Genomic DNA, 14,858 nt, shown 5'->3' with positions numbered 1-14,858 from the left:
GCTCTGGCACTATGCAGCGATAATTGGTACCTGGTAGGCACTCAATAAATAATAAATTCCTAGTACAGCATCTCTTATATAACATAGCCCATCTGATAACTCCCTCCTAAAGCTGCAGGCTCAGAAAACACTTGTATCCCCGGATGCTCTGGTTTGTGTTCTTTAATTACATAATGAGAGCTTTCAAAATAGGGTTTCCCTTTTTGCCTTTGCTGCCTGCTAGCCCAGAGCTGAATTTTGTTCTTAGTTGCAAGAACCCCCTTAGCCTTAATTTTCCTGGCAAAGTTATTCTTCTTCCCCTTGGTCCTCTTTTACTGCTTGGTCCTCTTTTACTTGGTACTCTTTTACTCTTTTACAGCTCTAGTCATTTCACCATTGTATGAATAGTTTTGTTGTATCTGAGCCATTTGCTACATGCACACTCAGAATCTTTTCAGAACTAGGCAAATTGGTAATATTTGTGAACATAGGCCACTTTCTGCTGTGGCAGAAACACCGTACAGTGGGCAATTCAAAAGGCTTGTTTGGCCTCTTCCTGCAGAACCAACTGATGGCCCCTGGAGAAAGAATTAAGCTGTCTGTTGTAACTGTGGCTCAGGTTTCCCTCCTGATAACAGACAGCACAGTAAAGCGATGCTGCATGTCCGAGGCCGCCTCTCCACATCTAGGAGGTCAGAAGGCTCAGCCGGCTAAAAACGTTCTGAAAATCCCACGTCCCCTGACCTGACCCTCTGCACAGACAAGGATGGATGTGGGTCTCCAAGATCCAGTGGTAATGCTCAACCTTGCCTCCCCGTATCCCAGGGAAGCCTCGATCAGCTGGATGAGGTGGCGGCCCTCATTGCCGCCACGGTCCATGACGTGGATCACCCGGGAAGGACCAACTCTTTCCTCTGCAATGCAGGCAGTGAGCTTGCTGTGCTTTACAATGACACTGCTGTTCTGGAGAGTCACCACACCGCCCTGGCCTTCCAGCTCACCGTCAAGGACACCAAATGCAACATTTTCAAGAATATTGACAGGTTTGTTGTGCTTGGACTCCTGTGCTCAAGTTTGTGAAGTTTAAGTGGGAAACTCAGTTTTCCCAAATACTTAGCTTCCTCTTAGGGGAAAGGGAAAATAATAGCTGTCCCACTCTATCAGATGATAAAATAACCTTGCCCTTAACTCAATTTGACTTTTCAGACTGCCTTTATGTTTTGAAATCACATTTGGTCTTCAGTGAGTTCATAAAAATGTTTTATACACTGCAGAACACTACATAAATATTGATTGTATTATTACTACGTACACCAGATATTTTTACCCTCCTACGAGGACATCCTGTCTTTTGTGCAACTTGGGGAAAATGTATCCACCCCCATCTTTCCCTAGCTCAATTTCCGGCAGCTTAAAATACTCCCTTATGAGTAGGTCCCACAGAGCAGGAGCAGGAAGGGTCGGTCAGGTTCCCCCAGCCCTGCATTGTCCGCTGATGACAGTGGGTTAGATGTGAGCAGGTCCTCTTGCCTGCCAGCACCTTGCGGTCAGGCTGTGGGTATTTCCCACACAGCACCAGCCAGGCTGGTGCACGGATGCCTGGGAGGGGGCAGTGTACACAGAACATGGAGCGGCCTCAGGACCGCTGGTCTACGTGAACCTGTTGGTTTGGTCTCCAGAAAACTGGGAAAACATGGAGGTGAGTTATTCCATCTTTGGCTTCAGTTTCATGAGTATCAAGGATGGGTTTTTAAACTTTTGCAGAAAATTCTTTCCAGTAGCCAATTTTATTCAAGAGCCATTCTGGCTCTTGAAGTTAGAAAACGACGACAGAATTGGATGGTTAATTTAGGGCACGGTTGTTGCTTCATTCATTACAACTTCTGTCCGCTGCAATCTAGGGAAGTACTTATTAACAGGAAAATCCTCCATTGCCATCACTGAAGGACGCCGTGGCCATTCTGCAATGGCAATCACTGTGTTTGCACAGAGTGCAGTGCACCAGCTTATGTGGCTGCTGTATTAGCCTACCATTTCCTGCCACCGTACTGTTTTGATGTTCTCAAGGGAAGGGAGAAGGGAATCACCTTGTCAGATAAATGTCCACCATGTGACAGGTACCTTCTGTCTTTTTAAAAATACTCATAAATCACGTAAGCGTCAGCTATCACTGGGGAAAATGGAGTAGCATCTGCAGGTCTTGGTTATTGGGAGGACGAGCAGGTAAACTCTTCTTGCGATCTGCACACATTTCTTAACTCTGTGCCGCAGCTTCCTCCTAGGTTGTGAGGAGTGTAGTGAAATGGTGGCAGAATAGTTATAATTCGAGACACACTGTGAACAAGCCCCTTTGTCTTCTGGTTATTTTAGGAACCATTATCGAACGCTGCGCCAGGCTATTATTGACATGGTTTTGGCAACAGAGATGACAAAACACTTTGAACATGTGAATAAGTTTGTGAACAGCATCAACAAGCCAATGGCAGCTGAGGTGAGTGCTGCTTTCCATGCCGTAAGGCACATCCAAGTACGTTCCCATGAGAGCCTGCTCTGGCCCCAAAGCATGTTCTCTCCCACCCAAATGCAAGGTGGTTATTTGCTTGGAGTTGGTAAAGGGCTGAAAGGACCAGCCACTTGTTTTCCTTGGGGATGAGAATAAACTGTGTCCACAGCAACTCTGAGCTCCTTGAAAGAAAGTCCCTGAGAAAAAGCCAGTACTGACCAAAAAAGCTAGGCCCAAAGAATATGGAAGGAGCTGCAGATGAGCAGTGACTGGCATAAATGGTGGTATTGTAGAGAATCCAAAGCCTTTACTTCTCTGTTCATTTAGCTCTTGGAAAACCTCAAAGTTGGAGGGTGTTTTAAAGAACAAAGAATGTTGCTGATTCACATTAAAAGCATACCAGTACCTGAAGACTGTCATAAAACTGGGAGTGACTGGAAAGCAGAAGCATTCGTTGTTTTCCTTTTTTAAAACCTACTCACGTACCTAGGACCTGCCTTAAGGTCCTTACCAATTTGGGTTTTAGGAACATGAAACAGAAGGTTCACACCTAATAAGATCCACTGTTCTCTGAAGCCATGAAGCTGTTCATAACTCCATAAAGCTAGAAAAGCTTTCCGCTCATTCCTGTTGAGCAGCAGAGGTTGGCAAAGTGGATGGGTGTGAATGATCATCGTAACTTGATCAGTAAGGAGACTATCTGTGTAGGACCCATCCCATGACCAGTCTGGATGGAGGGACAGTGTCCACCTCACCTATTAAGCCCTTTCCCCCAGGGATTCCACAGCACTACACCAGAGCCCTCTCCTTCCACAGAGGACTTACGGGAGCAAGGATCTGGGGATTTAGAGAAGAAAAAGTATACAGATTCATAGAACTTCAGAACTGGGAAGGTCATCCACCCATGTAAGCCCCCAACTCTGCATTGAAACTTACTATTAACTGCAGTATTTATAGTAAACAGTTTTACTTTGAGAAGTAATCAAAAACCTCCAGAACATATTCTGCACATTGATAGTCTAATAAATAGGTCCAGTCTAAAACCCCCCAAATGTCATGCAGCCTTTTGGCTTGGCAGAGCTCTGGAGACCTGTTTTCACACAATCAATTTGATGGTGTCTTTAAAAGTGGAGAATAACAAATCTTTCAGGTTCTATGTAAATGGCCTGTGACTGCATCTGTGTGCACCAACTCGTGTCTTGGCCACATGGCTGAGGACACTGACATCACCACTAGGTGTAGACCAGTCTTTCTAAACATGGCTGAACACACCTGCTCCGGACCACTTTCTACTCCAAGAACCCCCCACGTACCTTGCTCACGTACCAGCCAATCAGAAGAACAGCCAAGAAAACATGAGTGGACATATGCCTTAGGAGAACCAAAGTGCGAGGGAGTGGGTGAGTTGGGGGTGGGACAGGTCATAGGAGGGAGGGAGCTGGTAGGCATAAGTAGTAGAAATCAAGAAATAATCGAAGGTTACATGCATGTGCCATTACCCTACTTTAAATGGATTAAAGTAGCTAAAAGCTCTGCTTTTACACTTTTTTTTTTTTTTAACTGGGAGAAATTCCCTCTCAGATTACATATCAAATTGCTCAAAATAAAAACAAAACTGCTGTAGCAGTTACCTCTAGGGAAGAAAACGGATGTGAGGGGTAGACAGGTGGTGATAGGGACTTTCAGATTTCAAACTCTGTGTTGAGTGTCTTTTAAGACTGTATCAGCATATTCTTTTTTTTTTTTTTTAAAGAATGTATTGGTATATTATATATGGAATTTAGAAAAAAGCTGCCTCTGCTGAGTCCCAGTCCCACCTGTGTGCTCGGTGATTACCATCGAATGCCGGGTGAGTCAGCCCTCATGGGCTTCACCATCATCTTGAACCAACCCTGATCTGACCATCTGTTTTCCAGATTGAGGGCAGCGACTGTGAATGCAACCCTGCCGGAAAGAACTTCCCTGAAAACCAAATCCTGATCAAACGCATGATGATTAAGTGTGCTGATGTGGCCAACCCATGCCGCCCGTTGGACCTGTGCATTGAATGGGCTGGCAGGATCTCTGAGGAGTATTTTGCACAGGTGCGCCATCTTGCCAGGGAAGCTCCACTTCCTCTCTGGGAATAGGCCCCAGGTCATGGAAATCCTGGGGGACTCTCCGGTTAACTTTTTACCAATTAGTTAACGACTCCTCCCTAGAAGAAAGCAGCTTACCCACTCCTGGGGTAGACTTCTGGTTCCCTCAGGAACTGACTGTGGGGCTGATCACTAACCACAGTCTCTCTAGAAGGATAAACTGAGCCTTTTGGAAGTAACTTTTCATCTTCAATTTGTTCGATCCAGAACTTGTACAAAAATCAGAACTTGTACAGAATCAGAACTTGTACAAAAATCAGAACTTGTACAAAAATAAGAACTTGTACAGAATCAGAACTTGTACAAAAATCAGAACTTGTACAAATCCAGAACTTGAGAAATCTTCCATTCATTCACTAGGTTATTCCTGGGAGTCTCCATGGTGGGTTATGGGAACACAAGCATTAGTGAAGACATCGCGGCCACGGCAAGTTCCCATTCCAGTGGGGGAAGGGATGCAGATAGGTCCACATGTTGGTAAAAAATGAAGTATATCTCAAGGAAGTTTGTTAAGTGCGACAGGAGTTCAGAGACTTTTTTTCCTAGATAAAATCGGGGCTACAGAAATGTGGGAATAGGAAAACACTCTGGAAGAACAAAGCATTCTGAGCAAAATTAACAAGGGGAGGGAAAACAGAATTGTTATATAAAGAGGAGCAATATGTAGTTCACTTTAACTGTGGCAGTGTAAAGGAGAGTTAAAGGAGAGAAATCTAGAAAACAGTAGACTGTAAATGGACATGTGAAACAGCCCTACTTCCAGAGAAAAGACTCTAAGCACTGATGGGTGTGTGGGTGACAAACAAGTAGCCACAAGTAGTGAATTTTGTGGGGTCTGCATGGCTGAAATGTACTATGGTGGCAGTATAAATAAGGGCAACATAAAGAATAGATGATACCTAGGAAGACCATGAAGGGGAGTGGCCAGCAGCGGACCCAGTATGTTTAAGATTTGGGGTACATGTGCAGGTTTGTTAAAAGGGTATATTGCTGATGCTGAGGTTTGAGCATCTAATCATCCATGGCTCAAGTAGTAAACATAGTACCCAATAAGGAGTTTTTCAACCCTTGTCCCCTTCCCTCCCTCCTTTTGAAGTCTCCAGTGTTTACTGTTCCAGTTTCTGCCACTGTGTGTACCCAATGTTTAGTTCCCACTTCTAAGAAAGAACATGTGGTATCTGGTTTTGTTTCTATATCACTTCACTTTAGGATAATGGCCTCCAGCTCTAGCCATGTTGCTGCAAATGACATGATTTCATTCTTTTTTTTATGGCTGCATAGTATTCCATGGTATATATGCACCACATTTTCTTCATCCAGTCCACCAATGATGGGCACCTGGGTTGATTCCATGTCTTTGCTACCATGAATTGTGCTGTCATAAACATGCAAGTACAGGTGTTTCTTCAGTACAAAGATTTATTTTCCTTTGGGTATATACCCAGTAATGGGACTGCTGGGTTGAATAGCAATTTCTATTTCTAGTTGAGAAATCTCCGAACTGCTTTTCACAGGGGCTACTTGATCTAATTTATTTCTCACCAACAGTGTATAAGCATTCTTTTCTCCGCAACCTTGCCAACATCTGTTATTTTCTGACTTTTTAATAATAGCCATTCTGACTAGTTTGAGATGGTATCTCATTGTGATTTTGATTTGCATGTCTGATTAGTGATGCTGGATTTTTTTTTTTTTTTTTTTTTTTTTTGGAGACAGTCTTGCTCCATTGCCCAGGCTGGAGTGCAGTGGCATGATCTCAGCTCACTGTAACCCTCACCTCCCAGGTTCAAGCAATTCTCCTGCCTCAGCCTCCCAAGTAGCTGGGATTACAGATGCACGCTGCCACGCCCAGCTAATGTTTTGTATTTCAGTAGAGATGGTGTCACTGTGTTTCCCAGGCTGGTCTCGAATTCCTGAGCTCAGGCAATCCGCCTGCCTCGGCCTCCCAAAGTGCTAGGATTACAGGCGTGAGCCACCGCGCCCAGCCTGGACATTTTTTTTTTAAATGTCTGTTGGCTGCTTGTATGTCGTCTGTCTTTAGAGAAGTGTCTGTTCATGAAATCCAGTAAGTAAACTGCAGCTTTCTCGGAAGAGAGCCCCTGAATTGAAGAAAAGTAGGACAGGTAGTTCTGAGCTTTCCAGAGAGAACAGGAAGGGGGTGGGGATCAAATGACTCCTTGAACACCAGTGGATATTTTAAGGCTGCTTGATCGACTGACCTGAAATGAGCAAGCCAAGCCAAAAGCTGCTCATCAATGGGCTGGACCCAAAGAGTGAGGACCTGAAGTACTACTCCTAGTTATTCTCAGTGTGAATGGAGAATGAGAAAAATGTGCTTTTAAGTTTTTTCATATAAGCTTCCTATTTAGGTGTCCTTTTCCCAAAAAGGAATGTACTAATGTTCATAAGGGCCAGGGTGACCTAAAAATGAAAGTTACAAATGAAGCCTTTGAGCTGGCCTCTGGCTCAATACACCACCAGGAAATGCGGATCTTAATATTCAGCTCTATGAATGATGGCCTTACTTTTAATGTGCATAATACTCAGATTTCCACACACCTCAAAAGCTGCATGGCTAATACCCACATCTGAACAATCATAGTTTGACAGTCATTCTTTCAAGTGAAAATAATGCTCCATGGATAAAAGCAGCTGGTTCATCTCAATGCAAGTGCATACGTGCTTTTCCACAAGATGACCAGCAGATTTTGGTATGCAGTGCAAGTGCATGTGTACTCCCATTTCATCACATTCATCACACAGAATATTACAGAGACATGTACTTCAAAGGTCAAGATTCAATACAATAACTCTTACTGCTTCAAAGAGGTAATTCTTAAGTGAAACTGTTTGTTTTTTGTTTTCTTTTTTCCAGTTTGAGACAAGATCTCACTCTGTCACCCATGCTGGAGTGCAGTGGCACAGTCCTGGCTCACTGCAGCCTCAAACTCCAGGCCTCAAGCAATCCTCCTGCCTTGACCTCTCATATTACTGGGATTACAGGCATGAGCCAGCGGGCCCGGCCTGAAACTTTTTGAAGTGCAAACATGTGACAGCGAATAACATAATGACTATGGCTATTAATACAGTTTGGTGCTAGTTCATTGAGTCATGCTAAGGTGTTAGCAGTTTTACCCACTGTTGCTTCTTCTCAGTGTAAAACGTCAGTAGTTTTGGGATGAGAATTTGTGTTTGTATGACATTGAAAATAGCTTTGACTTTGCAATAATAAAAGATCACAGCAAAGAGGCTAAGTACCCTGAGATCAAAATGTCAGGAGATGCTATGGTATCACATAGAAGTAAGAGGCTTGGGGCTCGTGCCTATAATCCCAGCACTTTAGGAGGCCAAGGCAGGCAGATCACCTGAGGTCAGGAGTTCAAGACAGTGAACTGGCCAACATGGTGAAACCCCGTCTCTACTAAAAATTAGCTGGGCATGGTAACAGGTGCCTGTAATCCCAGCTACTCAGGAGGCTGAGGCAGAAGAATCGCTTGAACCTGGGAGGCAGAGGTTGCAGTGAACCGAGACTGCACCACTGCACTCCAGCTTGGGCGACAGAATGAGACTCTGTCTCAAAAACAAAAGAAAAAAAGTAAGAGGCTTGAGTTGGGAAGGCCTGAGTGTAGTCACTGTAGCTCAGCTGACTTATGTAAGTCTGAGGACCTTGCTGAGCCTATTTCTTCATTGAGAAAACTGGGTAATAACCCATTTTCACAGGGTTGTTCTGAGAAACAGGATATTACTGTAAAAGTGTCTCGCATGTCCTCCAGCCCTATGTGATGGTGTTTTTTTCTTACAGACCGATGAAGAGAAGAGACAAGGGCTACCTGTGGTGATGCCAGTGTTTGACCGGAATACCTGTAGCATCCCCAAGTCTCAGATCTCTTTCATTGACTACTTCATAACAGACATGTTTGATGCTTGGGATGGTAAGACACTTACTGTTTTGTCACCTACAAAGAAAACTTTGTTATACTTTATTATCTTTAGTGACATAGGGTGACCCTAAAGGTAAACAAAATATATTTTTTAAAATGTCGCTGTCAGCTTTTTGTGGCCGAGTTGGGTGGGTGCATTCTTTGCATCCCCAGCAGCTGGCACAGAAGCTTGTGTGCAGAAGACTCAATGGATTTTTGGTAACTGGATAAACGAGTCTTTGCCTCTTCTAAGGACACGTTGCAGAAGCTACTGCAGTTTTATTCTATCATTGGAGGAAACTCTAGAAAGAATGCAAAATGTATTTAGTTTACTCTGAATCATAGGTTCTTCTGATAAGCAGCTTTTCAAAAAGGATCTGTTTGTATTTCAGCAACTAGTGTTTAATGACTTGTCCTCATGTTGTGTGTTCACTTAACAGCCTCAGGCCTCACCCAGGGTATGCCTCCTCTAATTCTGATCCCACACTTGTCCCAGACAGCCCCATGCTTATAAATGCTCCTGGGGTCTAACTTCACAGGTTTCTTTTGATTCTTTTCTGTCCTTGCAGCCTTTGCACATCTGCCAGCCCTGATGCAACATTTGGCTGACAACTACAAACACTGGAAGACACTAGATGACCTAAAGTGCAAAAGTCTGAGGCTTCCATCTGACAGCTAAAGCCAAGCCACAGAAGGGGGCCTCTTGACCTACAAAGGACACTGTGAATCGCAGTAGCGTAAACAAGAGGCCTTCCTTTCTAATGATAATGACAGGTATTGGTGAAGGAGCTAATGTTTAATATTTGACCTTGAATCATTCAAGTCCCCAAATTTCATTTTTAGAAAGTCATGTTTCATGAAGAAAAATATATGTCCTTTTGAATACTTAATGACAGAACAAATACTTGGCAAACTCCTTTGCTCTGCTATCATCCGGTGTACCCTTGTCAATCCATGGAGCTGATTCACTGTAACTAGCAGGCCACAGGAAGCAAAGCCTTGGTGCCTGTGAGCTCAGTCTCCCAGGATGGTGACTAAGTGGCTTAGCTAGTGTTCAGCTCATCCTTTACCATAAAAATCATCACTGCTGTTTAGCTTGACTATTTTCCTCAAGAGCATTGATCTGAAGGATTCATAAGAAGCTTATCTGAACAGATATATCTAAGGAAAAAAAAACTACATAAAATAAGTGAAATAACTTGGACCAAATTACAGATAAACTAGTTAGCTTCACAGCCTCTATGGCTACATGGTTCTTCTGGCCGATGGTGTGACACCTAAGTTAGAACACAGCCTTGGCTGGTGGGTGCCCTCTCTAGACTGGTATCAGCAACCTGTGTTGTACCCCCTTTCCTGTAAAAGGGGGTAACAGCCATCCACGATGAGGGAAAAAGTAGCATTTCATTTTTGGGGAATCCATGAGCTTCCCTTATTTCTGGCTCACAGAGGCAGCCATGAGGCACTATAACAAGTATTATATAAAAGCCATTAAATCTGAATGCCCTTGGACAAGCTTTTCTTAAAAAAAAAAAGTTTATATACATGTTTAAAATTTTTATTAAAATCCAAATTTTCTGGGTGTAAGCCCATGGAGTATATTGTGCCATGCACCACATATACGTAATATTTCGGGAGGGGATAGGGAGGGGAAGTTTCAAGGTTCAGATATTTTTAACCAATCTATATTTGAAATCATGCCATTAGCTTTAACAATGTTAAAATTGTGCGGTGTAAATATATCAGAAAATAAGCATATGGGGAGGCAGTAAATACTATTTTAAGCTATTAATTGTATGCTAAAAGCTTCTAAAGCACAAGTGCATATTTTTATACTGCTCTTTTCACAACTCTGTGATCTACATAAAGTCAGACTTGAGATTTTCTTTTCTCTTTTACCAGCCGATCCTTCCTATGTATAATATTAGACCCCGTAAACAAACTTCGTTTTTCTTTCTCTGTACTTCATGCTGCATTTTTAAAAGGTATAAACAGAGACTGAATTAATTGAATCAGTAATTACTTTTTTCCAATACAAATTGGAATGCAGAATACTTGGAACTTGTACATGGGGAAAAAATGACTTATCACTACATAATGTGCCAATGTTTTTTTCTATGTTTTGTACCAAAAATGGAAAAATATGACAATTCCATGCAAAGAAATGTATCTAAATTATTTTTGTTAGATGATAAGAGAACTTGCTTGGTCAGGACAGCAGCCAGCTTTGTATTGTAATGCTATATTATGTAAATGTGATGAAAATGTTTTTGTGAAGTACTTGTAACTAAATTCCTACAGCCATTTTTCATTCCCAACAGCTGTTTTTATTTTACCTCTTTGGCCTAAACTTTTCATAATTTCAAATTTGGGGTTTAGTGTCCTTTATTTCATGAGTCACACACTTTGTTTTCAGAGCACATTAAAATCAAGATGCCAGAATCCCATATTAAGGACCTAGCTAACTTGCCTAGGCTTCAGAAGCTTGCTTGAGGCAAGGGACAGTCCTTTTCTGATCATCTCACTTTCAGTTCTATTTGGTAAGTAACATTTATCAGGTGTCTGACATCTTCTACATGAAATATTTACAGCTTACTCAGTGTTATGTCAAATTTCATGTTAACTTCAAACTTTTTATTAGTAATGTGTAAATGTTTAAAAATGCTTTAAGACCGCTAGGTACTAAAGCTTCAACAATTTCTGCTCTTTACCAATGTAATCTACATTATAATCTTCTGAGCTGCAAACTAGTCTATTCTTCCATATAGTCAACTTGTTAGAAATACAGGCTTTCAGATGGTGTTTGTATCAGATAGTTTATATTATATAAACCACTATAACTGCCTCTTATATGGAGTTGTTTACTTAAACGGCATGTGTTGAGGGGGCTGTATTAGGAAAATGCAACACTCTTTAATAATTTCCGTTGACTACTAAAGAGGAGGAAGCTAGTTATAAAACATTGCTGGACCAGAATGACCCTATAATTTCCTAAGATCATTCTTTATTTCTAATTTAAGATTTTTAAATTTACTTGCCCTCTAAGTCAGGACTGGTTAGCATTCTGGGGCAAAAAAACAAGCTTATCAGTTCACACAGAACCTACTCAGCTGTAGAGAGAGAAACAGAAGGGATGATCCTGTGCCCTTGTGCTCTGTGACTATAGCCAGAGACTGAGGTAATAAATATATTTAAATAAAAATGACAAGGCATTTGTACACATTGTAACACTATGTAGTGTTACTTCTGCTGTTGCAAGTATCTTAAGTGTTGAAAGCTAAACGCAGGAAATGGAGAAAATGTACATAATATACATTGACCCATTCTTTTTTTTTTTTTTTTTGAGACGGAGTCTTGCTCTGTGCCCCAGGCTGGAGTGCAGTGGCATGATCTTGGCTCACTGAAAGCTCCGCCCCCCGGGTTCACGCCATTCTCCTGCCTCAGCCTCCCAAGTAGCTGGGACTACAGGCGCCCACCACCACGCCCGGCTAGTTTTTTGTATTTTTTTAGTGGAGACGGGGTTTCACGGTGTTAGCCAGGATGGTCTCGATCTCCTGACCTTGTGATCTGCCCGCCTTGGCCTCCCAAAGTGCTGGGATTACAGGCTTGAGCCACCGCGCGCGGCCACATTGACCCATTATTCTAAATCGAAAGTCCAACTTTTAGGAGCAGTCTACCTGCAACTATTGAACACCATCAGGTTTGAGACCCTAGGAGAATTTCCCATCATACTGTTATCCCCGATCTTTCTGACTTTAGGGCATGCATGAAAACAAAAGCAATCTAGTCCCTAGGGCTGGAGACTGCCCTCTAGACAGTTTTTCATGGCAGAAAATTAGAATACAAGTATACCTCATTTTATTGCATTCTGTTTCATTGTGCCTCAAAGATACTGTCATTTCTACAAATTAAGGGCTTGTGGCCACCCTGCATTGAGTAAGTCTGTTGGGGCATTTTCACAACATGGGCTCACTTTGTGTAAGTGTCACATTTTGGCAATTTTTACAGTATTTCAAATGTTTTTATTCTTGTATCTGTCATGGTGATCAGTGATCTCTGTTACTACTGTAATTGTTTTAGGGTACTGCAAACCATGCCCATATAAGACAGTGAACTTAATTGATAAATCTTGTGTATATTCTAACTGTTCCACCAACAAGCAGTTTCCAATCTCTCCCTCTTCTTGGACCTCTCTATTCCCTGAGATACAACAATATTGAAATTAAGCCAATTAATAACTTACAGTAGCCTCTAAATGTGCAAGTAAGAGTCACGCCTCTCACTGTAAATCAAAAGCTACAGATAAGTTTAGTTGCAGAAGGCATGCTGAAAGCCCAGGCAGGTCAAAAAGCCATGCCTCTTACACCAGTTAGCCAAGTTATGCAAAGGAAGAGTTCTTGAAAGTGTTACTCCAGTGAACATGCAAACAAGAAAGTGAAATAGCCTTATTACTGAGATGGAGAAAGTCTGAGTGGTCTATATACAAGACTAAACCAGCCACAACATTCTCTTAAGCTAAAGCCTAATTCTTCAATTCTTTGAAGACTTGAGAGGTGAGGAAGCTACAGAAGAAAAGTTGGAAGCAAGCAGAGGTTGGTTCATGAAGCTATCTCCATTAACATCAAAGTGCAAGGGGAAACAGCAAGCAGTTATCCAGATGATCTAGCTAAGATCACTGAAGGTGACTACACTGAACAACTGAGTTTGTGAAGATGAAATGGCCTTCTATTAGAAGAAGATGTCATCTAGGACTTTCGTAGCTAGGGAGAAGTTCAACGCCTGCAAATGTAGCTGGTGCGTTTAAGCTGAAGTCAAGAGTTTATTTACCAGTCCAAAAATCTTAAGGTCCTTAAGAATTATGTTAAATCTACTCTGCCCATGCTCTAGAAGTGGAATAACAAAGCCTGGATGACAGCACATCTGTTTATAGCATGGTTTACTGAATATTTAAACCTATGGTTGAGAACTCAAATTTCTTTCCAAATATTACTGCTCATTGACAATGTACCTGGTACCTAAGAGTTCTGATGGAGATGTACAAGGAGGTCCGTGTTGTTGTCTGCATGCCTGCTACCACAACATCTATGCTGCAGTCCATGGGTCAAGGAGTCACTTTGACTTTTAAGTCTTATTTAAGAAATACATTTCATAAAGCCGTAGCTGCCCTAACTAGTGATTCCTCTGATGGGTCTGGCCAAAGTCAACTGAAAACCACCTGGGAAGCATTTATCATTCTAGATGCCGCTAAGAACATTCTGATTCATGGGAAGTGGTCAAAATTTCAACATTAAAAGGAGTCTGGAAGAAGTGGAGCCTGAAGGTAATAGATGAGAAGTTGCTTAAGAATGTGTATAGAAAGTAGTTTCTGGAGACAGTCATTTCCACAGTGAAGGTGCTGTTAAACACCGTTGAAATGACAACAAAGGATTTAGAATATTCTATAAATTTAGTTGATAAAGGAGCATCAGGGTTTGAGATGACAGACTCTAAATTTTGAAAGAAGTTCTATTGTGGGTAAAATGCTATTAGAAAGTATTACATGTTACAGAGGTACCTTTGTGAAAGGAAGTCAACTGATTTGGAAAACTTCATTGCTGTCTTATTTTAAGGAACTGCCACAGCCACCCCAACCTTCAGCAACCATCTTAGTCAAGACCCTCCACCAGCAAAAAGATTATGACTCACTGAAGGCTCAGATAGCATTTTTTAGCAATAAAGTATTCTTAAGGTTATGTACATTTTTTAGAAATTTAAGACTGCAGTATAAACAAAAGTTTTATAGGCACCGGGAAACCAAAAACTAGATGTGACTCACTCTATTTGCAATACTTGCTTTTTTGATGTGGTCTGAAATCTAACCTGTAATATCTCTGAGGTATGCCTGTATAATGATGGAAGGAATTTGCTGTGGTACTTATGGTACCATTTGCTTCCAAAATTCATGTGATTTCTACCACTCTATTTGAATAGATTACTATCACAAAACACTAGCCTAGAACAGGCTAGGAAGTAAAACAGTTAAAAATCTATGACTCCCGTGTGTCATACAACTTAAGAAAACAACTTTACAAATGTATGGGCTAATACAGATTTTCTAAAGGAAAAAGCATGTGAGTAATGGGAGAAAGTCTTTTGTAATGGAGGTAGCTTAAGTTTTAATATTTCTCCATAAAACTTTTCATGATTCAATGTTATTTGGATTTAAAGTAGTCATATAAGCCTCTCTCATTCAGTCTTCAATTCCTGTTTTTAGAGCTGCTCAGTGATACTGGGCACTACAGAGTTAATTGCAAGGCCTTACCGCATTGGGCTTCAGTTTCC

At 41.7% G+C, this 14,858-nt stretch overlaps 1 protein-coding gene across 10 annotated transcripts in view; it reads left to right on the top strand.

Moving 5' to 3' along the window:
* PDE8B (phosphodiesterase 8B) overlaps positions 1-10,855 on the top strand; it is a 255,777-nt gene extending 244,922 nt beyond the window's left edge. For all 10 annotated transcript variants that reach the window (XM_037982121.2, XM_037982123.2, XM_037982122.2 and 7 more), the window contains 5 exons: positions 805-1,022; positions 2,350-2,470; positions 4,399-4,566; positions 8,423-8,552; positions 9,110-10,855. In XM_037982121.2, coding sequence (XP_037838049.1) covers positions 805-1,022; positions 2,350-2,470; positions 4,399-4,566; positions 8,423-8,552; positions 9,110-9,219 — 747 coding nt within the window. In that variant the 3' untranslated portion in view covers positions 9,220-10,855. The remainder of the gene's footprint in view (positions 1-804; positions 1,023-2,349; positions 2,471-4,398; positions 4,567-8,422; positions 8,553-9,109) is intronic.
* The last annotated feature ends 4,003 nt before the right edge of the window (positions 10,856-14,858 follow it).

This window comes from Chlorocebus sabaeus, chromosome 4, assembly GCF_047675955.1.
Source record: "Chlorocebus sabaeus isolate Y175 chromosome 4, mChlSab1.0.hap1, whole genome shotgun sequence".
Lineage (NCBI taxonomy): Eukaryota > Metazoa > Chordata > Mammalia > Primates > Cercopithecidae > Chlorocebus > Chlorocebus sabaeus.
This window is presented reverse-complemented; position numbering and strand designations above follow the sequence as displayed.